Source organism: Eretmochelys imbricata, chromosome 22 (genome assembly GCF_965152235.1).
Source record: "Eretmochelys imbricata isolate rEreImb1 chromosome 22, rEreImb1.hap1, whole genome shotgun sequence".
NCBI classification, from domain to species: domain Eukaryota; kingdom Metazoa; phylum Chordata; order Testudines; family Cheloniidae; genus Eretmochelys; species Eretmochelys imbricata.
In genome coordinates, this window is record NC_135593.1 from 8,075,154 (window position 1) to 8,099,927 (window position 24,774).

The 24,774-nt window shown below is 43.6% G+C and overlaps 1 protein-coding gene across 4 annotated transcripts in view; it reads left to right on the forward strand.

Annotated features, from left to right (window-relative positions):
• PRDM10 (PR/SET domain 10) overlaps positions 1-24,453 on the forward strand; it is a 73,351-nt gene extending 48,898 nt beyond the window's left edge. For all 4 annotated transcript variants that reach the window (XM_077839621.1, XM_077839624.1, XM_077839623.1 and 1 more), the window contains 10 exons: positions 2,474-2,629; positions 4,463-4,642; positions 5,819-5,929; positions 7,184-7,384; positions 8,578-8,721; positions 13,713-13,883; positions 15,655-15,795; positions 17,727-17,895; positions 18,889-19,001; positions 20,762-24,453. In XM_077839621.1, coding sequence (XP_077695747.1) covers positions 2,474-2,629; positions 4,463-4,642; positions 5,819-5,929; positions 7,184-7,384; positions 8,578-8,721; positions 13,713-13,883; positions 15,655-15,795; positions 17,727-17,895; positions 18,889-19,001; positions 20,762-20,998 — 1,623 coding nt within the window. In that variant the 3' untranslated portion in view covers positions 20,999-24,453. The remainder of the gene's footprint in view (positions 1-2,473; positions 2,630-4,462; positions 4,643-5,818; positions 5,930-7,183; positions 7,385-8,577; positions 8,722-13,712; positions 13,884-15,654; positions 15,796-17,726; positions 17,896-18,888; positions 19,002-20,761) is intronic.
• The last annotated feature ends 321 nt before the right edge of the window (positions 24,454-24,774 follow it).

A 24,774-nucleotide genomic window follows, 5' to 3' on the forward strand; every position in this document is an offset into this window, starting at 1 on the left:
TTGAGAGGCATGGCACAACAGATTCTTCCCTCTTGCTGGATGCAGTAGACATCAGAATGTACACTTGTCCCTGTCAAGGTTCCTTCCCCACTCTGAACGCTAGGGTACAGATGTGGGGACCTGCATGAAAACCTCCTAAGCTTACTTTTACCAGCTTAGGTTAAAACTTCCCCAAGGTACAAACTATTTTGCCCTTTTCCCTTGGACTTTCGCTGCCACCACCAAACGTCTAACACCAGTTACTGGGAAAGAGTTCGTTTGGAAACGTCTTTTCCCCCCAAATCCTCCCAAACCTTACCCCCCTTTTTCTGGGGAAGGTTTGATAAAAATCCTCACCAATTTGCGTCGGTGAACACAGACCCAAACCCTTGGATCTTAAGAACAATGAAAAAGCATTCAGTTTCTTAAAAGAAGAATTTTAATAGAAGAAAAGTAAACAGAATCACCTCTGTAAAATCAGGATGGTAAATAGCTTACATGGTAATTAGATTCAAAACATAGAGAATCCCTCTAGGCAAAACCTTAAGTTACAAAAAGACACAAAAACAGGAATATCCATTCCATTCAGCATATCTTATTTTCTCAGCCATTTAAAGAAATTATAATCTAACACATATCTAGCTAGATTATTTACTAAGTTCTATGACTCCATTCCTGTTCTGTCCCCAGCAAAAAGCATCCCCCAGACAGACCCAGACACCTTTGTTTCTCCCCGCCCCTCCAGCTTTGAAAGTATCTTGTCTCCTCATTGGTCATTGTGGTCAGGTGCCAGCGAGGTTATCCTAGCTTCTTAACCCTTTACAGGTGAAAGGGTTTTTTCTCTGGCCAGGAGGGATTTTAAAGGTGTTTACCCTTCCCTTTATATTTATGACAGTCCCTAACTGCTGAACTTGTATATTAAAATGCATTATATGTTTAAAATCCCATTGCCTTTTTTGCAAGAGTAATGCTGTTGAGTCCAGGGCAGTAATTCCAGAGCATTTCAGTATGTTCTGCTTCCCTAACTTCCTCCTGTAGGTTCAGTTGAGTATATTCCTCTTCAATTCCATGTTCCATGCAAGAAGTAGCTGCGCTTGAGTGGTGGGTGATGTAACCCCTTTGTGCAATTTGTGGAGTCCTTCAAGATGAAAGACATGATAGACATTTTAGAGTACTGTTTTCTTGCTTGGTGAGAAAAATGTAAACCTACCCTACATACATTCATTACACTTAACATGAATAAAGAAGATGACATATATCTCACAAAGGTACCGTGACCTGAGACTAAACACGGAAATCCAGTTTCAAGTCAAGTGATAAATCCAGGAACTGATAGGCATTATCCAAAAGTTCATAGAAGAAAAGATGGTGTGGGGGGGTTATTAATACAACCCTCCATCCCCAAAATAATCCAGCCTCTATTAACATGGAGCAGAAAGAAAATAACAAGCTGGTTACCTAAGCTATGACCATCTCCCCCATCAATTTTTCAGTTAAACTGATCTAGTAAGAGAAAGGTTACCAAATTCTTTCCACTTTTTCATATACTGTTGTATGAATAATTAAGTCCAGTCACTCTGGGAATTAATCATCAGAAATCATGGTCTACGTCCCTGAGTAATTATTGTTGAGCAGATATAGAGACCAAGTGGCTCCATGGTGCAGGAGGAAAATAAGGATTGCATCAAAGGTCCTGTTCTCTTCATGCTGGGATTTGGAATTCCAAGCCTTACTAGCTGTTTTATTACAGATCTTGCTGTGCACCTGACCAGGCAAAGGACATTCCTAAAACATGCAAAGGAAACTGCACGCCGGAAGGTGTTCAAAATGAATTGCTCCCTACGTCCCATGCGTACTGTAACCACCACCTAATTCTTTCTGATCAAAAGGAATTAATCTGTGTTCTCAGATTTCCTTCAAATGAAAGAAATAGAGGGAATGAGCATCAGCTGACTGTGTAACTCGAAGATGTTGGTCTGGTAAAAGTTGCCACTACGTCAGCCATCCTTTTTTATCGTCTTTAAAATACCCAGTCATGCAGTTGCAGGTGCCTTCGAGAATCATTCCTCGGGAGATCAGAGTGTCCATGCAGATCTGTAACAAAGATTATGAGGATTCATTCATTATGCTGTTAGCATCTGTTAAGCTATTATCAGGACCCCAAGTATTCTGGTAAACCACTGAAGAATTGAGTTTCCCTGGGACAGACTAGAGAACTCTTAAAAACTCTTTTGGCCCATCTCCACATCTCCCAGGTGTGCAAGAGAGTAGGATTCCAAAGCACCTCTAGGGAACTGCTTTGTCTAATGTTTTCTTGGAAACTGTTATTCAAGGCTGTTCAGTTTCTTGTGCTGATGGATTCTATCCAAAGAACAGAGCTTCAGCAGTAACCAAGTCTCCCCCTAGTGTTGCTAAGAGCTGCTGCGACGGTTCGGTGGTCTGTTTGCTCCACATCCGGAGTGCCCTGAGTTTTCTCTGTGGTCTTCGCTGCCAGGTGAAGAAGCACGTGCGCAGCTTCCATTCGGAGAAGATTTACCAGTGCACGGAATGCGACAAGGCTTTCTGCCGTCCCGACAAGCTGCGACTCCACATGCTGCGACACTCGGACCGCAAGGACTTCCTGTGCTCCACCTGTGGCAAGCAGTTCAAGGTAAGGTCTCTACGAGGCTGTGGTGTTCCCAGAGCGATGCCGGGACAGCTTTCTCTCCCTCCTTTGCCAGCAAGGTTGCCTTCCCAGAAACGGAAGCAATCAGCACCTGTAGGCATGCTAGGTTTGCACGCAGTTTGCATGCGCCAATCTATGCAGTGTGCATGCTGCGGCATACATTTTTGAATTACTCTCTCTGGCCTGAGCAAACTATTGAGCTCTTGCTTGTGATCAGCTTGTTAACACCAACGGGCAGGTCCATCCTCCTTCCATCCACTTGTAGAGTCACTTTGTTGCACAGCGTTAGTGCAAAGTGCCCCCAACATTGTGCTTCCCATTACTTGGTTTCGGAAATCTTTTTTATTGGAAATCCATTTACACCAATGGACTAATATTCCACACAAGCCACGAGAAATAAGTTATAATAAGTGGCAATGGACATCTGATCTTAAAATTAGAACTCTAAGTATAGAACAGATGGAATTAAACTGGTGTAGAGATTTTTAAAGGGACAGTATGAAACTGAACTGGACCAAAGGGGAGCAGAAATCTAATAAACACGTGTGAGAGTTTTCTGGTAAGATCCAAACTACAATAATGTTGTGAGTTTGGTCACCACTGCATAAAACTGTAAGTTGCTTCAGCCTCTGAAAAGTTAAGAAGTGTAGCAAAATGTGATCATAGCATCAAACTAGAAGGACAAATAAAACAATGGCATTCATGCTGCCTAGGGAAAGGGTTATTTTAGAGGAAAAGTGACGGAAATGCTCTGTTAATGAGAGGAAGTATTGTGTCATTGGCTGTGCCCAGGAGTCGAGACTCCAGGCTTCCATTACCAGCTGTGATCTTGGTTTATTGTGTGGCTTTGGGGAGGTCACTTTAATCTCTCTAGGCCTCAGTTTCCCCATCTGTAAAATGGGTGTAATAGTATAGCGCCTATGATACGTCAGAAGGATAACAATGCCTGTAAAGCATTTTGAGATGACAGCTGCTGCAAAAGTGCAAAATATTACAACATTGTTATTATTATAAAGCCTTTCACAGCATGGATAACATCAGCCCTAGTAGCTATTGTTACCATTATGCACAGTGCAGGACAGAGGTGCGTAAATGGAAAGGGTTGGGTAGAAAAAATGTACAACAACAGTGGGCCACCTAGTGAGATCATTTTTAAGTAGGACTCCCACTGAAGTCAGGAAGATAACTAGAAATGGATACATGTGCATCTTTGCATTGAACAGAGCAAACTGCAGCTGCCCTCTGTATTTTCCCCTTATGTTTTGCATGTGTTTGTGAAAAGTCCCATAATTCAGCCCTGAGACCTCTACCCAGATATAGCCAGTGGAGGTACAAGCCTCGTCTCTGCCTTTGAGGAACTATTTCTAGGGGGGGAGGAGGGAACTTGGCCTCTACAGCTTAGTCAGCAGTTGGGCTCTGCCATCGAGGGTTACATTTCGTGCCAACCTGTAGTCATGGGAACCCTTTGCCACTGGGAACTGGACTGAGACCCACCAGCTCATCTCTCAGAGACCAGTGAATTAGTGTTAGCCAGGTAACAGCTTTCAGTGCCTGCCAACCATAAACTTAGAAATGAAAGGTTCTATAGCTTCTTATTGATCCAGTTCTCTTGTCAGCTTCTTTAATAATGAAGTGCAGCCCACAGAAGCAAAAGTTCCCAGCATGCCATGCTCCATCCATATCTTAGCTGCCTGCTCCATTATTGGAGATGACAGTTCCAAGAATGGACCTCTCTGTGGTATGTATTTTGTCCACCCCTTTAACAAACAAATGCTGTAAAATTGATTTTTCTTCCTCTCTGACTGTTGTCCTAAACAGAGGAAAGACAAGCTCCGAGAGCACATGCAAAGGATGCATAATCCAGAAAGAGAAGCTAAGAAAGCTGATCGAATCAGCCGCTCCAAAACCTTCAAGCCTCGGATAGCTTCCACCGACTACGAGAGCTTCATGTTCAAGTGCCGACTGTGTATGATGGGCTTCCGGAGGAGAGGCATGTTGGTTAGTGTCCTGATGCTCTTGAGATCTCTGCCAGTGAACTTTTGTCGATTAGGCATGATTTACTACATAAGATAGCTTTCGTATTTAGCTTTAGTGAATAATAAACAAATGCCTGCAAATTTCAGGTGATTAGAACAGAGGAATGTTGAGAAAGAACTGCAGGAATTGTAGTTCTTCCAAAGGGTCCTCTTTTTGTTTCTTTCCTTTTTTCTTTTTTTTTTTTTTGGCCTGTCCCCATGGTGTATAAGCATTGTGATGTATAATACATCCATCATCGTGCTGTCTGGGCACCAAGTTTGAGATCAGTAATACAATTGCATGGTCCAGATGGGACAGGGAGGCTCCACCGCTCAGTTTCCAGATGTTCCTTTATTATTTACTAGGAAGTTTGTTTTGTTCCTCTGTCCCCATTACTATTTCTCTCTCTTTTCTCTTTTTTTTCTCCTTCCTGTGTGGGACCTCACCAGCCTTTGTCACTGAGGGAAAGCTTGTGCAAACACATCTGTATTGTACGCCACATTGGCTCAGGGTGGTTGCGATCTCTGCTAATAAAGAGTTACATAGCCAGGGGGCTTCTGGTGATAAAACCTTGCTCCCAGCCCTGGAGAGTTTGACACTCTTCTCCTCTTATGTGGATCAGGCATGCACATTCTAGTATCTGCCCCACAAGAAATAAAATGCCTCTTTGGGAAACCGTCCCTGTGAGATTAGTGGGGAAGGATGCTCAGTGCATTGGGAACCTTGTTACACACACAAACTGTACTGCTGCCTGGAGCCAGCAAATTCTGGAGCAATGCGAAAAATCAGTCTGAATCAGACACCTCCCACCCCCCTTGATTTTCCATGGCACTGGCTCAAACAAAATTAAACTAGCGTGTATCAGGAGCGTTCACCAAAGGAAATTCATGTGAGTACATTTTTGCTTTTTCCAACAGCAAGTCTTTCAGCTCAACAAACTGGAAGTGGGATGCAGGGTGACTAGGTTCACCTTCAGCAACTGACCACAAATGGACGTGAAGCCCAGTGCCCTCAGGTGGGCATGGCGTGGCTGGTTAGCAATGTTTTGGTGGGGCAGTGCGCTGGGGAATCCATACTCCCCGTGACCAAGAGAAGAGTCCATTGTTTAGCTTCCAGCTGTAACATATTTTCTTCTTCGCATTTGCTTCTTTCTCTCAGGTGAATCATTTATCCAAGAGACATCCAGACATGAAAATAGAGGAGGTGCCAGAGCTAACATTGCCCATCATCAAACCCAACAGAGATTACTTCTGCCAGTACTGTGATAAGGTATGTGAGGAAGTCACCAATGAGAGCACAACCCTCTACCTTCTTGCAACCAATTTGTGTGTATGAACATGTGGCAGGACTTGTGATTTTCTTGAGATAATACCTGGCTGAGCTGGCCAACGGCATTCGTACCAGCTCTGTCCATACAGAAATGCATTGAAGCTAAGGCAACTAAATGCAAACCAGACATTTCAGTTCTGTTTTTCTCCACTTTGTTTTGGAGCCTGTTCTAAGGACTCCGTGTCTGATCTCGGTGTTGAAGGTTGCCAGTCCAATTAGGGGGTTGCACACTTCATAGCGTCTGTAGGCTCAGCTATTTTTCACACACCACGAGCTCCTTGCACTGTCAGAGCCCATGTGGCGAAAGGTCTGGTTTTCAGGGGTGCCATGAACCCGCCGTTGCTTTTGACTTCAGCGGGAGCTGTGGGTGCTCAGCACTTGTAAAAAGGAGTTAGGCACCTATTTATCTTGAAGGATTTGGCCTTTTATTGTGAGCTATCCACTACTCAGCCACATTCCAGTGATTCCCAGTGTTCTGTAGCCTGCAGCTTCTTCTCCTTTGCCTTTGGTGGGTGCCTCTGCTTTCCCTGAGTACGACCTGCTCATTGGCCTCTCTCCCTGACACGGACTTTTCTTTATTCTGGAAAAGTTGCCTTCATAATGTGGTTCACTGATGCCTCCTATCTGTGGTTGAGAAGAGCATCCCGCTCCTTGCTGATGGTTTCTTTAGTTTTGTTTAGCTTGCTTCTTCTTTTAACATTAGTATACAGGGTTACTTTGCTGTTTTTCTCTAACTGGAGCTCCTAAGATGTGTCTAAAGAAACTAGACTTAAAACAGACTTGCTGATCTCTTGTAGTTATTAAAGACCCAGTGATGCTTGAGCAAGAGTGGAGATGTTAATCCTAGTAGCCTAGGCAAGGTGATTCCAGTTCAGGTGATTACATTCTGCCTCCCATTGTCAGTGGAATAGGGTTTTCCTTCTCAATTCCTGACCTAAGTAGTTGTGTAGCGCTGGGTTTCTGTGCAGTGTCAAGCAGTTATTACACTCCATCCTGGAGATACTTCTCTCACCGGCTGGTAAAGTGATACGTGTGTGTGTGAGACAGAGAGAAAGAACTATTATATAAAATTGTTATGCAAATCCCTGTTAAAAGAGGCGTGTGAATTTTCTGGATGGAGACACACAAACTCTATCTGTTTTGGGCACTGCCGTTGGTGTTATGCTGCTCTCATTCGAAATTTTTGACCCACAGGTGTACAAGAGTGCCAGCAAACGCAAAGCCCATATTCTGAAGAACCATCCCGGTGCTGAGCTACCTCCGAGTATCCGGAAACTGCGCCCAGCAGGACCGGGAGAGCCAGACCCCATGCTGAGTACTCACACCCAGCTCACGGGCACTATAGCCACTCCACCAGTCTGTTGTCCTCACTGTTCCAAACAGTACAGCAGTAAGGTACTGTGAGTGTCTCCTTGCCTCAGAACAGAGCCCCTCCCTTGTGACCTTGTTCCACCACAGATCTTGCATTGGTCAATCCAGGGGTTCAGCCTTTTCATCATGAATCAGACAACTGATTTCAAGCTGACTGAGTGCTAACAATGTGAACACAGTTTATTTGATTTACAAAGAAAGGAAGTGTTTAGTGGTTAGATTAGGGAACTGGTTGTCAGGATTCCTAGGTTCTATTCCAAGCTCTGCCATTGATTTGCTGTGTGATGTTGGATAAATTGCTTTATCTGCCTGGGTGTCAGGGCTTGTCTATATGTGGAAATTGACCAGAATAGCTATTGTGGAATAAGTTCTTACAGAATACCTTCCCATGTAGACACTTCTATTGCAGAATAAAATTGTTTACACAGAGTGTTATTCCAGATAGCTATAGCACTTTACATTCAGACCCTACCATATTCCGGAAAAACATCCCTTAGCCAAAGGAGATAATACTTACGCCCCTCCTGGGTACATGAGTTTAAAACAGTGTTTTTTTTTCCTTTTCCAGGGTTGAGTCTTGATGAATTCCTGGTTTTCTAGGAGTGGGCCTCGCATGGTACACGCAGAGCTTTCGCTCACAGTATTTCCTGCTTTTTAAACACTGGTAACCAGGTTTTCCAAAGTGGCCTCTCATTTTGCACACCTCCATTTTGGGATGGTCACTTGCGACATCTTGGGCCTGACTTTCAGAGGTGCTGAGCATTCACAGCTCCACTTGAAGACAACGGTTGTTGCAGGTGCTCAGCACCTGTCAAAATCAGGCACAGCGTGTCCCAGGTTGGACACCCAAACTCTGAGGCACCCAGAATCAGGGCCACTTTTGCAAACGTTGTTTGTGGGTTTTTCAAAACTGTCCCCTTAGGTTTTTTTTGATGGGTCTTTTTTTATGAGATGGATAGTACAGAGAGGAAGGAAGGAGTCAGAGACAGAAGAGACTTTCTGCTCTCTTCTGAACAAGTACTCAAAACATTTGATGGTGTGGGGGAGATTGGTCCATGGGGCCATGGAGTTTGAGAGGCAAAAGCTCATCATCAGGCAAGTCTAATTCATATGAACTCCATGGTCTTTGTGTTTTCTCACTGGTGACCGGAGCATCGCATGGTCTGAGGAATCTCGCTGGCCATCTCCCTAACCCTCTTCTCTGCACCCCTCCACAGACCAAGATGGTACAACACATTCGCAAGAAGCACCCTGAGTTTGCTCAGCTCCCTAACACGATACACACGCCCTTGGCAGCAGCCGTCATCAGTTCCACCCCTGCCGTTTTAACCACTGACAGCACTACTGGGGAGACTGTTGTGGTAAGAATGCAAAGGATGGTAAATCAGGCCATCTGAGTGAAACAGTCAGATATCCTAGATTATAATGATTATTAGCATTTGCTTGGCTCCCATCGCTTTGGTATTACAAGGCTTATGTTGAGACATTCCCATAGATCACTTCTGTATATGAATCTATGCAATTTACTGTTGTTCCTCTAGAGGGTCTGTATTTCCCTGTTTAAAGATCTAAAGATTTGCCCACTAGCCTTACCCCACCCTCTCCTGTCCTCACTACTCATATGTTATGGACTCCAGATGGTATTTTCAAAAACACCTGAGTGATTTAGGGCACAAGTTTCAGTGATAGTCGATGGAACTTGTGCTCCTAAATCACTTTAGCGCTTTGGAAAATCTTCTGTTCCATCCTAATGGCCGAGGACTGGATTATACTCCCTTTAGAGCTAATCAAAGCCACCCCTTAATCATTTGGGTGGGGTGTTATTTGAGTGATCTCAGCTCCCTCCATCACCACTGGTGAAGCGTGCTGCCTCCACAACACTCGCAGCTGCCAAGTCAGCGAATGGCAGAGACCAGAAAATTGTTCTGGTCTCCCCTGAATGGCAAAGGACCAACCTCCTGCAAAATTTAAAAAAAATGTCATCCACACTTTAAACTTTATTTCAAGACTGTTCACTGAAACTGTAAATAACAGTGACCAGTGTGTGCTTGAGAGAGGGCAAACTCGTCCCTAATTACTATTATTATTTATATTACCATAGCACCAGTGGCCAGAACCCTATTGTGCTCGGCCCTGTACTAACAGAAAATGTTCCTGATGCTTCTGGCTTGATACATCAGATGAGCCCAGTGTTAATTGTTTCTTCATGTTTAGTAAATACAATAGCACAGAGCAGCACTGCTTCACTTAGGTAGGTAGGATAGCTGGAATATATTTGCAGAAGTGATTAGTCAACCTGGAAACACAGACCAGGCTCCTGGAAGGACAACATTTCTGCTTCTATAAAGAATAATTCAGAGCTTGTGGATACAATTTTTTGTTTATATATTTATTATTTGTTCATTCTATTATGATGACACCTAAGAATACCAAACAGGATCTGGGCCTGTTGTGCTTAATGGCTGTATAAACACAGAGCAAAGAGCAGGTTTCAGCTTCATTACAATATCACATTCTAGTGTCTGGGCACTTAAATCTGCATTAAGATGTGTAAATTGTGCATTTATGTGCCTAACTGCCACTTTAAGTGCCCTTATGCTGGAATAGGACTTTCTCGATCGGGCTTTTGATGCACGCATTTGCTCCAATACTTGAATAAAAATGCTACAATTGCAAGGAGCAGAACTTCCTCTTTATTTTTGTGTAACCTTAAAATACTATTGTAGAAATCATTTTCTGGTTGACAGGGCTGGTGCAAGCAGAGAAAAACAAACAGCCACTTTGCATCCTGCTCTTTAGGGAAATATGAATCTCAGGCGAGATCTGTGACTCATAAAGCTGCCTTATCTGCTTCTTCAGCAGCTGGAACAGATGGGGAATAAGCTCATCTCTTGCTGCATAGGACCCTCTCTTGCTTCGCAGTCCTGTAGATCATAAGGATGGCACTTACCATTCAGTTCAATTATACCAACAGGAAGGTTTTCAGAATGTTCCAAAGACGAACGGTTACATTTCCCAGCTGCGAATCCAGATCTCTTTTGGCTTGTGAATGAAGATAGTAACAGTGTGATGTTGGCATGTGGGGTTTCTCTGCACATGGCTGAGTGAGGCTAAGGCTGAATTAAGCGGGGCGCTGAGGATCACCAACATAGGTTCTGTAGCTGGGAATGGATGGAACTAAGTTTGGAACCCACTAGCATAGGTAGCAAGAGTCAGTGTATAGTAACTCCTCACTTAATGTTGTAATTATGTTATATATATATATATACACACACACAGTATAAGTTTTAAACAAACAATTTAATACCGGTACACAGTGATGATGGTTGTGAAGCTTGGTTGAGGTGGTGAAGTCAGAGGGTGGGATATTTCCCTGGGAATGCCTTACTGCTAAATGATGAACAAGCACTTGGCTGAGCCCTCAAGGGTTAACTCGTTGTTAATGTAGCCTCACACTCTACAAGGTAGCATGAATGGAGGGAGGGAAGACAGCATGGCAGAGAGAGACCAAGACACACACCCTGTGTGTGAGAGAATTGCTTCTTTAAGTAAGCTTACCCAACTCTTAAATACACTGCCTTAATCAGCAAGCTGAGACAGCAGCTGCTGCCAGGAAGCTCCCTCCATCCTGAGCCCTGTCGTGTGTCCCCCCTGCTCTATGGAAGATGGAGTAAACAGGGTGCAGGAGCAGGGGGGAGGGGGACACCCTGACATTAGGCCACACACACGCACAGCAAGTAGGAGGTTCTGGAGAGATGCTCCAAGGCAGAGGGCAGGAGCAGCACACGGCAGTGGTGGGAGGGACAGCTGAACTGCCGGCAATTGTAGCCTGCTGGGCGCCTGCTGCACAGGGAGCTTAGGGAAGCAGGGAGCTGATACGGGGGCTGCCGGTCCACCCTGGTTCCAAGCCCCCACAGCTCGCTGCAACGGGCTGCTCTTCCTGCAAGCAGTGGACAAAGCAGGCAGCTGCCAAAGGACATTATAAGGGAGCATTGTACAACTTTAAACGACATTGTTCCCTAATTGATCAGCAATGTAACAACGTTAACCAGGACGACTTTAAGTGAGGAGTTACTGTAGAGCTTCAGCCTTTGATTCCTGAGCCAATCTAAATGGGCAGAGTGGGCACAATGCCAATCACAGAGGCACTCTCCACAGTGCCAGGCAGCATGAGGAATATTGACCACCGCTTTGGAAGCTGCTGAATTCCCCTGCTTCCCTTCATGCAGTGGGAAGAAGGAAACTATTGGGTCCCTCAGCCTATTGCGAGGCAAGAATTAAATCCCTGCTCTCCAACAGCTAGGGAAGGCGAAGGGAGGTGGAACCCTTGTTCCCAGGAGCTGGGGGTGGAAAGGGAGTAGAGATGTGATGACAATCTTATGAAACTACATCTGTACAAAATAGCAAGACTATTGGCAAACACTAAATCAGTTGAAAACTGGCTAACAGATAGGTCTGAACATGTAACAGTAAATGAAGAATTATCATCTATCAGGTCTGTTTCCAGTGGTGTCCCACAGGGATCGGTTCTTGGCCCTACACTATTTAACATCTTTATCGATAACCTGCAAGAAAACATAAAATCATCACTGATAAAGTTTGCAGATGACACTAAAATTGAAGCAGTGGTAAATAATGAAGAGGATAGGTCAATGTTTCAGCGTGACCTAGATGCTTTGTAAACGGGGTGCAAGCAAACAATATGTCAGGGGTCTCAAACTGGGGGTCAGGATCCCTCAGGGGGTCGTGAGGTTATTACGTGGGGGGGTCAGGAGCTGTCAGCCTCCACCCCAAACCCCGCTTTTCCTCCAGCATTTATAATGGTGTTAAATATATAAAAAGTGTTTTTAATTTATAAGTAGGGGTCACACTCAGAGGCTTTCTATGTGAAAGGGGTCACCAGTACAAAAGTTTGAGAACCACTGCAATATGTGTTTTAATGTGGCAAAGTGTAAATGTATACATCTGGGAACAAAGAATAGATTGCAGACCGTACTAACGGGATGTGGGACTCTGTCCTGGGAAGCAGTGCCTCTAAAAAGATTTGAGGGTCACAGTGGATAAATTAGCTGAAAATGAGCTCCCAGTGTGACGGTGTGGCCAAAAGAGCTAATGCAATCCTGGGATGCATAAACAGGGGACTCTTGAGTAGGAGTAGAGATGTTACTTTACCTCTGTATGACTGCTGCTGGAATCCTGTGGCCGGTTCTGGTGCCCAAATTGGAGAAGGATGTTGATAAATTGGAAAGGGCTCAGAGGAGAGCCAAGAGAATGGGAAATATGCATTATCATGATTGACTCCAAGAGCTTGTATGCAGTGTTGTTGTAGCAGTGTCAGTCCCAAGATATGAGAGACAAGGTGAGTGAGGTAATATCTTTAATTGGACACTTCTGTTGCTCAGAGAGACAAGCTTTCGAGTTACACAGAGCTCTTCTTCAGGTCTGTGTAAGCTTGAAAGCTTGTCTCTCTCACCAATAGAAGTTGGCCCAATAAAAGACATTACCTCACCCACCTTGTCTCTCAAAGAGTTCTATTTAGCTTAACAAAGAGAAGGTTAAGGGGTGACTTGATCACAGTCTGTAAGTAGCTGCATGGGGAACAAATATTTAATAACGGGCTGTTCAATCTAGCGGGGAAAGGCATAACACAATCCAGTGGCTGGAGGTTGAAGCTAGCCAAATTCAGACTGGAATTAAGGCATAAATAGTGAGAATAATTAACCATTTGAACAATTTACCAAGGGTCATGGTGGATTCTCCATCACGGGACATTTTTAAATCAACAGTGGATATTTTTCTAAGAGAGCTGCTCTAAGAATTATTCTGGGGCAGATCTCTGGCCTGTGTTAGACGGGAGGTCAGACTAGATGATCCCAGTGGTCCCTTATGGCCTTAGACTCTACGAACGTATGAACTGTTCTCTCACAATTATTCGCCAGCATGACACACCCATTGCAGCCCCATCACAAGATGTGTTTATTTTGTGATTGTCTGAAATGTCAGTCTTTGGGAAGGTGGCCCATAGCAATTAAAAGCTGAGTACAGCTGTATTGAGTAACAGGAGAGTAAATCTTAACCTGGGAGAGTGTGATGTTCCTTCCTGTATGCCTTGTCCCTGCCAGTGATAAGGAAAGAGAGTGAGCATGAAAATATGGGTCCCCCACGATGTAGAACAGAGCTCTCCCACTGGCCTGATTGCTGACAGAATCTCATTAAGCGGAGCTCCATACACAGTAAGCTCTTCTAAATTACTGACCAGGCTTCAGTGGTTTAGGTTAGGTTAAGTACAAACGTGCAAAGTGTTCAGCCCAAGAGATAACATTGCACGATGCACTGTGCCTCTCTTCCTCAGACAACAGATCTGCTGACGCAAGCAATGACAGAACTGTCCCAGACCCTGACGACAGACTATCGAACGCCACAGGGAGATTATCAGCGAATCCAGTACATCCCTGTGTCACAATCCACAGCTGGCCTGCAGCAGCCCCAGCACATACAGCTGCAGGTTGTGCAAGTGGCCCAGGTAGGTAATCTACTGAGGATATATCTTAGATCTCTCCTCAAGCCTAAGTGACACCATGGTTTTGAAGACTTTAAACAAAATGTTATGATGGTGAAAGGTTTTGGGGAGGTCTCACCTGGAGACTGAAGCTCAAGCTAAATTTCCGGTGCTGCTCCAGGGGCTGCCCCTCGGGAATTGACAAAGTGAGTCAGAGGGTGACTCACTTCTGCACTTGGGAGGAGCAGTTTGAACTTCTTTTTTCTCCCGGAGACCTGGAGCCAAAATCTGAAAGCTTGGCAAGTGTTTGCTTTCTCCATGTATTAACTCTTAGGGTGTTCGTCCTCTGTGATATTCAGTAACCCCTTTAAAAATAAATAGAGAGGGTAACTGGATTAATGGAGCTGGGGAAATGGATTTCAGGCAGCTTTGCACAACCAGATCAGCTCCTTTATATCCTTCAGCCTCTGATTGCTTGGGTGGATCTGAAAGTGTCAGACAGGTTATATTTGAGCCTGAAATGGGGAGCTGTTTCCTGTCCTTTTGTTGCTCATTTTTAGCAATACTGCACCCCTTGTTAACGGTGGCCTAAATACTGGCACCGTTTGACATAAATTTATGAAGTTTTAATGATTTAGCTGCTGAGATTCTGGTGCCTGCAGCTTTGCATTGATTTTAACAAGGTGTGATGTCTCTAATTAAATTACTATAATTAAGTAGAAGTTGGTGCCTCTAAGGGTCTTTAATAGGTAAGACACTGGAAATTTCACTTTTCTTTCCCCTAACGTAGATCTGTATCTGGACCATCCTTCCTCTCTGTAAATGTATGGATATGCAGTTCTGGAATGTATGAACACATACATTTACAGAGAGGAAGGATGGTCCAGTAGTTAGGGCACTAGTCTAGGACTTGGGAGTTCAAGTCCCTGATCTGCCATGGATTCCTGTGTAATTTTGGGCAGATCACTTACTCCTGGTCTACACTACAGAGCTAGGTCGACGTAAGGCAGCTTATGTCGACCCAACTCTGTAAGCATCTACACTAAAACGTAGCTCCCACCAATGTAACTCGCCCACCACACCGACTGGATGGATAACTCCACCTCCACGAGAGGTTTAACGCTTAGGGTGATGTAGTTAGATCGACACAGTGTCAGTGTAGACACTGCATTGCTTACACTGTCTGGCGCTGCCTGTCAGAAGCCGTCCCACAATGCCCACACTGGCAGCTAAATCTGCGCAAGTGCTCCTGGTGAGGACGTGCACCACCAGCATAAGGAGCGTAGCGTAGATATGCAAAAGTGATTGAATTACTGTGGTGGCTGTACGTCGACCTAACTTAGGTCCACTTAATTTTGAAAAGTTGACTTGCCCTTAGTCTCTCTGTGCCTGGGATCCCCATCTGTACAGTGTACTTCTCTACCTCACAGGGGTGTTATGAGAATAAATACATTAAAGATCGTGAGACACTCAGATGCTATGGTAATTGGCACCATATAAATGGATAGATTTAATAATTAGAGAACTGTCTCTTTGCGCCACTAAATTTATCATTTACCTTCCATTATGACTCAATTTTTTAGCCCTGTTTACAAGTTAGCAACAACCCTGTTGTAATGCAGGCTACTGATCAGTCCAAGTGTTGCTTATTGTTTAATATTTGTATTATGACAGTGCCCAGAGGTCCCCATTAGGATCATGGCCCCATTGCTCTGGGTACTATGCAAACAGAAAGGTGGACACAGTCCCTGCCCCAGAGAGTTTACAGTCCACAACTCTGCTTTGATTTTCCCAGGCTACCTCACCTCACCAGTCCCAGCATTCCACGGTGGACGTTGGACAGCTGCATGACCCCCAGACGTACACCCAGCACGCCATCCAGGTGCAGCATATCCAGGTCACAGAGCCAGCCCCAACAACGCAGTCGTCATCACAGGTATCCCACGCTCTCCATGCAAAGAGCATTCTCCGTGCCAGGATGCTCAAGCTGGAGTTTTATACAGCCCTGTGCAGCTGATGCTCTGTCCGCAGGACTCCCCTTGAAATCCTTAAGAGTACTGCACAAGAGTACCGTTGCAGCATTAGGACCTTGATATTATTTAATAGTTCCCAGATATTCCCATTTATCGCAGCATATGCAAGGTAGGGGTGTAAAGACACTTAGGTGGACATATTTATGACTCCATATGGTTAAAGGGATGAAAGAAGGTCACAGATCTGCGAATACTGGCCATCCTCAAGGGAGCTCATGGGAAGATGTGCATTTTAGAGAGACGTTATGGACTCGGCATGAGGCTAGCAAATCCTGAGTTCTAATCCTGGTCTGCCATTAACCAGCTCTCTGTGCCTCAGTTTTCCCATCCGTATAATAGGGCTAATGATACTTAGAGTGCATATTTGAAAATATAAAGTGCCCACGTACAATGGTGGTGGGTATTTTAGAAATGCAGAGATAGCTTATGAGAGATATGGATAATGATTTATTAATTTATTTAGATTGTTTAAATGGGCAGTTTCTTTTTAAAAATGCAAGTCTCTTTATGTATGTACAAGATTAACATAGTATTTAAACAAAAGCATTTACATGCTGGTTTGGTGCCAATAAAGGATTCTCAGGAGTCTCCCAGTCATCTGTCCTAAAACCCTATTTGACTTCATCCCTCCCTCAGAAAAGCTTGAGGTAAAATATAGGCCTTGCAGTCATCAAATCAGGCTGTGGCAGACACAGGAGTGAGGTAAACTCCAAGGCCCTTCACTGAAAATGCTCTCTCAGCAGCCCTCTCTTATATAAGCCAGGGGATCATGTAGAGAGGCAGCCTTGAAGGTAGGTACAGCCCCCACATTACTCTCTGGCTACTTGTTTTAAAGCAGTGATGACTAATGGCAGAGGTATTCCCAGGCAGTTAATTCCCAGGCTCTGAGACCAATAATGAATTATTTCTGTTACACACTGAAACTATCTGAAGAAGAATTAAAGCCCTTTTCCTAAGCATCAGAAAGTTCAAAATTCAACTCTTGTTGCCCCAGAGAGTGTTCAGTTTGTAGTACTGGTCTTTTCTGAGCAGTTAAAAGACTTGTACTGTTTCTGGTTCTGATCCCGGCTCCCTGCCCCAGACTTGCTGCGTGACGTTGGGCAAATCACATCTCTGCCTCCGTTTACCTATCTCGGAACTGGGTCTAATAGTAGTGACTGAGCACACAAAGAGGTTGTGAGGCTCTTTGGGTGGAAGGTGCTATAGAAGGTCAAAGCACTGTTATTATTACAGTATCAGAGGGGTCGCCATGTTAGTCTGGATCTGTAAAAGCGGCAAAGAGTCCTGTGGCACCTTAAAGACTAACAGATGTATTGGAGCATGAGCTTTCGTGGGTGACTCTTTGCCTATTATTATTACAGTGACCAGTGGTAGAGCAGGACTTAATTGTAAACATGCAACGAAGTTTATAGTTGTCCACAGAACAGGTGCAGCATGGGTGGCAGCAACGGAAGATATTCCCATACTGTTCTGCCACCCTTGCCCTGGTATGAAAGAGACCTGAGGATGAGAAAGGAGTTCATGCTCCACGTGCATTCATTCAGAGTTCGGCCTCTTCTGAGACTGCCGGTTGTGGGAGTGGTTGTGATACGGACATTTTTTCAACTAGGAATGACTCAGGGAACCCACTGATTCCTGTGCCAAAAGACAGCTGCAAATGTACAATAACTATTGATCGCTGCCGACCTGGGCTGAGGCTTGCACTGTCAACTAAAGGATTAGTCCGATAGTATCCTAATACTAAGAGGAACGTACCTCCAGCAGTACAAATGTGTGTGAGCCTTACCGTGCTGGCAGATAAATAATTATGTCTGTTTTCATGGTGTTGTTCTAGGTGGGAGCTCAGCCATTGAGTCCCTCATCACAACAGTCTCAGCAGGAACTCAGCCCCTCCCAAATGCAAACAACCACATCAGCACCAAGCCAAACTCTCCAGCAACAGCAAGGATCCTCGGTCCAGCACACGTATCTACCCAGCACATGGAACTCGTTTCGTAGCTACCGTAAGTATCAGAAATGCGAGGAGGTCAGCAATCACACTAACTCCTTTTGGGACTGGATTCAAGTCTCTTAGGCCCTTTTCCTCCATTTCCCCAGATGTAAAATGGGAAATGTAATACTTCCCTACTTCACAGAGGATTGGGAGGATTCATTAGTTAATGTTCATTAAGCTCTTTGAAGAGGAACAGGGCTATATAAATACAAACTATTATTATTGGACTTTCCCCTTTCCAGGCTGGAGTCACACCCTGGTGTTTTAAGTGGTCTGTTTTAGCAGGCTGGCTTCTCTTTTCCAAGGGGAGTGCATCTGGCACGAATAAGTCTGACTTGGAGAATGGATTGTTTAAATTCAGAGGAAAGCCTGAACGCATTTCGAAAAGGCTCATTTAGGAGAGGGTGACACAAAATGGACTTTTCACACCTGATGTCAAGTACCTTCCTGTGCAACTCTGTCCAGCAACCCTCTATGAATCCTGGAGCAACACATCCTTGAGGAATACTTCCATTTATGGCAACGATGGGATATGATGGCTATGATCTAAAGGCCAGATCCTGAGATGATGTCAGTTGGTGTAGCTCCACTGAAGTCAATAGGGCTATGCAGATTTTCACCACCTGAGGATCCGGCCCTAAGTGTCTGATTCTTTTTTCCACGGGAGCTCAAATTTTGCCCAGATGAAGGCTGTGTTGACAACTCACCAGAAGGCCAACACTTAAATTGCATGATCCGGCATCAGTTGCTGCCTAATCTTCCAGCCCTTGGAGACTGGGTGCCAGCATGAAACTTCCATCTTGATTTAAGCAGCCGCACTGCACTTCATGCTGAAACCTATACTCTTGGCCAGTCAGCCTTACCTCTACGTTAAAATGGGGATAGTCTCAGGCCCTATTGTAGCACTCCCAGGCTTTATTTGACCCTCAGGCTACCCTTATTATTGTCTTCCATACTAACCTCTGAGAGTGTTTTAACTATAATTCTTCATCCTCTTTTCTAGCATCTGAAATTCAGATGATGGCCATCCCACAGGGTCAGTATGTGATCGCAGAGACCTCTGTAGGCACTCCTGTCACCACAGTGAACACAGGGCAAGTAAAAGCAGTCACCCAGGTAAGCAGAAGGATGGCAGTCTTTGTTCTGGGAGGATGAATTAGACATAAAGCGCTCGGTCTGAACATATTAAAGAAACACCAAAAGAAATGTCAGGGGGGCCCAAAGTAGGAAACATGGTGGTGTCATACCAAGGGTACATGAAAAGGTGTTATCTGAAGTTAGGAGCTAATGTGCCTTACAACTGATAAAAACTGAATGTGTGTGTGTGTGTAAGTGACAGAGAGAGAGAATTGTATGATCTAAAAGGTCACAACTGAATATGTGTGTGTGTGTGTAAGTGACAGAGAGAGAGAATTGTATGATCTAGAAGGTCACAACTGAATGTGTGTGTGTGTGTAAGTGACAGAGAGAGAGAATTGTATGATCTAGAAGGTCACAACTGAATGTGTGTGTGTGTGTGTAAGTGACAGAGAGAGAGAATTGTATGATCTAAAAGGTCACAGGCCTTCTGCAACACTTGTACCAAGTACCATATTGGGGCAGTGTCCGTAGCTACGCTTGCAACCCTTAGTTACGTTACATGCTGGGACTCAGGAGGCCCAAAGCTGAGCAGCAGTGTGGCATTGTTCTTTAGGCTCCAGGAGACAAGAAATAATCTATTTGGTGGGAAAGTGTCAGTCATCTACTTCAAGGGAAAACATAGTTAATTATTTATGTTGTACCACAATCCCTATGAGGTGGGGTAGCAAGGTGATCTGCCTCTTTAAGGGGCTGCAGAGCTAGGGAGCAGCAAGCCCTGGCCTAAGGAGAAGCCCAGCAGGTAGGAGCTGGGAATCAAAGCCAATCATTAGCTGAAAGAAAAGGAGTACTGGTGGCACCTTAGAGACTAACCAATTTATTTGAGCATGAGCTTTCGTGAGCTACAGCTCACCTCACGAAAGCTCATGCTCAAATAAATTGGTTAGTCTCTAAGGTGCCACCAGTACTCCTTTTCTTTTTGCGAATACAGACTAACACGGCTGTTACTCTGAAACCAATCATTAGCTGCTGCTTAGTTGGATATGCTGATCACCCTGCTACACACAAGTGAAAATGAAGAACCCTGTACCAATGCATTTACAGTCTGATGCCACCATGTGGCAGACATTTACTCGTATGAGTGGCTTTACATGAGCAAATAGTTTCATTTAGCTCATCAAACTGAGTCCAGGACTATTCCCTTGCATAAATGATTGCAGGATCAGGGCCCAAATTAGTAGTATTGATTAGTTATAATACTTCAGATAGGTAAATATTTATTAAAGCTGGCTACAGATAGAAATTAATTTTCAAAACAGTTTTAGAAACTTTTAAACTCTTTGCATAACTGAATGGTATGAATAGACTCAGTGAAAGCTGCCATGATACTCATATTGTCTAGCAGGAGATCCAACATACTGATATAGAATACAGAAAATACAGCTCCCACTGGAATGTATGGCAAAATAGGAGACTTTCAGAGTTATTGTAAAGTGAGTTAGTTATTTTAATTTTTTGCATGGGTGGGTTAATTATACAGTTGGTTTTAGCCAATGTTAAATTAACCCCTTTTTTTATAGTAGTTAAATGAGCCGTACAACTCTGAAAGTATCCTGTTTGTGTTTTTTTTTCTGTCAACGTTTAAATACAATACAGTTTAGTTTTATAATCGCTCATTCATATAGACAATATCCCCCAGTGCTGAGACAGAAAAGTTGTAATAAGAAGGTGTCAGAGAAAGATGGCAATTCAGCAGGTCTGAAACACAACTGTGACTTGTGCTTCTACTCTCTGTGCAGACCCATTATGTGATATCTGAAGGACAACCCGATCTGGATGTAAAACAGAACTCTTCACTCTCCAGTGGGGTGCAGGTGGGTGTGTCTCAGCCATCAGCGCACTGTGACCCCTTGGAATCACAACCAACCAATCAACAGCAAACCACGCAGTACATCATCACTACAACCACCGACGGGAATGGGGGCAGTGAAGTGCACATCACTAAACCAAGAACATTCTCCGCAGAGCACGAATGAAGAAACCCCATTGTGTCACCTGACTTTAAGGACAATCTCTCCCCCAAAACATCTGGATGTCCTGGAGCTCATTATGTTTTAAAGTATTCATTCACATAACTTCAGCTAGAATCTTGGCGCTCTTATTGATGCTTTATAAGGGGGTTTAAGTCACAGCAACAACTAAAAAATACCCTCAAAACCCTTTGGGAATGGTGCCATCTTATGCAAATCTTTAAGGAAAAGGAAAAAGTGAGAAGCGGAAACTGCTTGCCCAGAACTTTGCTTTTTGGCATGTCTGATGACCCTTATTTTCCCTTTGTGGAAGTATCACAGTATACAACATTTATTATAAAGATGGGAGAAAATACTTGCCAAACAATTAGCTAACGGCAGATTATGCCCCATGTACATTTCTACCATCTACAGGTAAACAAAAAGACATCATATAAACTGCCTGTGGTATTTGCTGTATGTCAGAACTGCTCCCTGTGTCTTTATTTTTAAATGGCCAAGGAAGAAGGGAACATACCAGCTAGATAAAGAGCAGACCGCCTGGAAAGAAGCAGCAAATCGGTGACTCCTTGTGTGTGCGTGAGTGTGAGAGAGACAGATGTAACAATGAAGCTGTGAAACTGTGCACAAGCAGTCAATTAAATTATTATTTTAGCAACCTTTTAGAACTGTTTACATGTTCTCTGCGCTGCCCTGCCAAGAAGTTCTGGGGAGAATGAAAGATGCAGTCTTGAAACCTCAATGTTTGGAATTGAAATCCTAATCGCACATGACGGTAACACTGAGCCTATACTGTGTTTCCCCTGCACTCACAGGGAACTCTTCTTTTCCCTTGTAAACCAATAAAAGGCTCAGTAATGCTTAAACCTGAATAGTAGCTTTGTGCTGTGACCCCTAATGAGAATGGGGGGAGAGAGTTTAAAGAAATTGATTTTTTTACAAAAAAACCTTTTCTTTGGTAGTTTTAAAGTAAAAAGGCACTCCGAACTCTGTGCCTTACAATTGCTGTTTGAAACTCACTTTAACCTGCAATGTCAAAAGAGAACCTTTGTAACCTGCTCCCTGTGTACACACTTTTCGCAAATGTGGTATACTTATATCTCTAGGGCTGCCTCAAAATTTAATTTCTTTTCCCCATGAAGGTTGAATGGAAAGTTGGTTGCGCTGATAAAGTTGGTTGCTCTGATTTTCCACGTACCTTGTGCTGCAATTCGTATGGACTGTTTCATAAAATGACCAGCCTTGGACTCAGGAAACATAAAAAAAGAATGCTAGTGGACCACTATTATAGGACAATGAAAGCCATCTCAAAGGATTGCTTGATCCGGCAGACCTGGTCTTTTATAGAGCTTGTGTTATGGTTTGGGACCAGGAGAAAGGGAAGCTGTGTCTTTAAAGCAGTTTATTTTTTCTTACATTGCTCCCCTTTAAGGGTCTGTTTGTTTGTTTTTAAACTAAGGGGAAGGGGTAATTTTTACTCTGGTACTTAGGAGAATATCACCACAGCTCCACTGATTGTTGATGGGAGATACTAAATATGCCTAAATCTCTAGTGACTCTGTTTGAAAAGCTACCCCAAAGTGTCAGAGTCTAATAGGATACATTGTAAACTTTGGTCTTAATGGCCTTTTGTGATGTAATAATTAACAGATGAGATCTCTATTTTGAATAACTTTTCTTTCGTGCTGCACTGAAGATCCCTGGCTTATACACATGTCCCCATTGGTTTTGGTGGGGCGACTTGTGAGTGTGTGTAGGAATTGCAGTAGCAGGCCCGATGATGCCAAACCTTAAAGTGAAATCACAATTTAAAACCGTAACTGGACAACTACTTGATGGCGAAGCCTGGTGACACATATTGCTGTGATAAATAACATATCCGTTCATATGGAGTGGAAATAATGACCGTACACGATGAGGTAAACCCTGTTTAAATATTGGCCAGCTCAGCATTGCTTTAGGGTAGTTTTGAAGTGATTGGCCAAAATGTAGACTAAATTTGTACCTGGGATCTTCCTGCTTTGACTGTTCTGAAATGCTGGGGCATTAACAAGTGAGGGGCTTGGGTCCTGATCCAAAGCCCATTGAAGTGAATGAGCATCTTTCCATTGACTTCATTGGGCCTTGGATCAGGCCCTTTCTTTGCAGAGGTGCTGAACAACGGTCATCCTTATTGATTTCAACTGGAGTTGTACGTGCTGAGCACTTCTGAAAATCAGGCCTTTGGTATGTTGTTTGTGTCGGAGAAAAGAAGGAAGCTAACTGCCCTGACTTTGCCTCACAGCTTCTTATTCAAAAAAGGGGGGCTTTTCTTAAATTGCCAGACGATCTACTGACTAAAAATGAAGGTATACACATTCCTCTACACAATTCTACAAATTTAAAATCAGATATGTGGTATTACAGATAATGAGAAGTAGGAGATCTGAAAATGTCACATGGTAAATAGTTACCGTTTTACAGGAGTCTTTTAAAGTCTTTCAAGGTCCAGTTTCCAGATATGAAGAATAAGCCTTTAAAGCATTGCAAATGTAGGCTTTAAAAAGTAATGTTTTCTTCAACTCTGTTTAGAAAACATTGCTAAATGGGGACACTTGTTCTTGTACCAGTTATTTCAAGTTGAAAACAAGCCAGTTGTTATGGAATGCAGTTTGAAAATGGCCTTTTTGAACTTGTATCTTGTTTATCAAGGATTTTTGTCCTGTGTCTCACAGAGGCACCACGTACAAAACCACCAGCCAGAAACCAAAGTGGTGGTTCACTTTGTGTCCCAAATTAATGGATGGATGAGAATACAATACAGTATATACAAAGAGAGACATAATCTTCCCTGGGAATTAAGCATCATGCATATTCATTCCAAGGTAATGAATTATAATGGTTACACAGATTTGGGGAGAGAACAGAAATTTGGTAGTGAAAAATAGTCCTACAGTTGGGTCTGTAGTGCAAGGCTCCTCTTAAAAAAGAAAATCTGTTTCTATGGCTGCACTGACCTGCAGTGCAGAAAACATATGAATTTCTTTTCTTTTGCTGGAGCCAGCCCAAAGATCTCTGTCTCCTAAATAATGTCCCATCAGAGCTTAATTCTGGAGTACCCTTCATTGTCACTGAGAGCTAAAGGCTGCCCTAAGAATTACATGCTGGGTGCTTCCTTTGGCTTCCAGTGGGGCCCCCTGCTCATGCTGCATCTGAGCGCAGAAGTTGGCCCTGACTCTGTACTCTCCAAAAGAATCTTACTTGCTTCTTTCCAAGAACTATTAAAAAACCTGGAACTAAATCTGGATGTTTCGTGAGACACTGAAGCTGACATACTAGTTGCATCATTCTGACCCTGTTCTGTTATTTAAATGTGTCTGTTTATTGTACATTCAGTGACCGTTATAGTGTTAATAGTATTGTGATTTCTGGCAGGTGTAAAAACAAAATTAATAAATTTTTCTTCTTTTTTAAATACTGAACATGATTTGTGCATTCATGATGATTGCAGCAGCAGGTGTTGTAGTCAAATATGATTCAGCTTACACCAGTAAGTTACTTGTCTTAAGCTTCCAGGTCCCCTAACTTCCAAGGTGCTGCATAATTCTGCCCCTCCATACTTCTGCCCTTGGGACTTTTTGTATTACCCTCCACTTTGACATATACTGATCATATAATTCTCCAATAAACACCTTCTCATCTTCTTCCATGCTGCCTGCTCTGCATGGAATGTCTACCTAAGTTCACATGCAAGGCCACTGTCTTTGCCTTGATCAAATCCTTCCTCAGGACCCAATTTATCA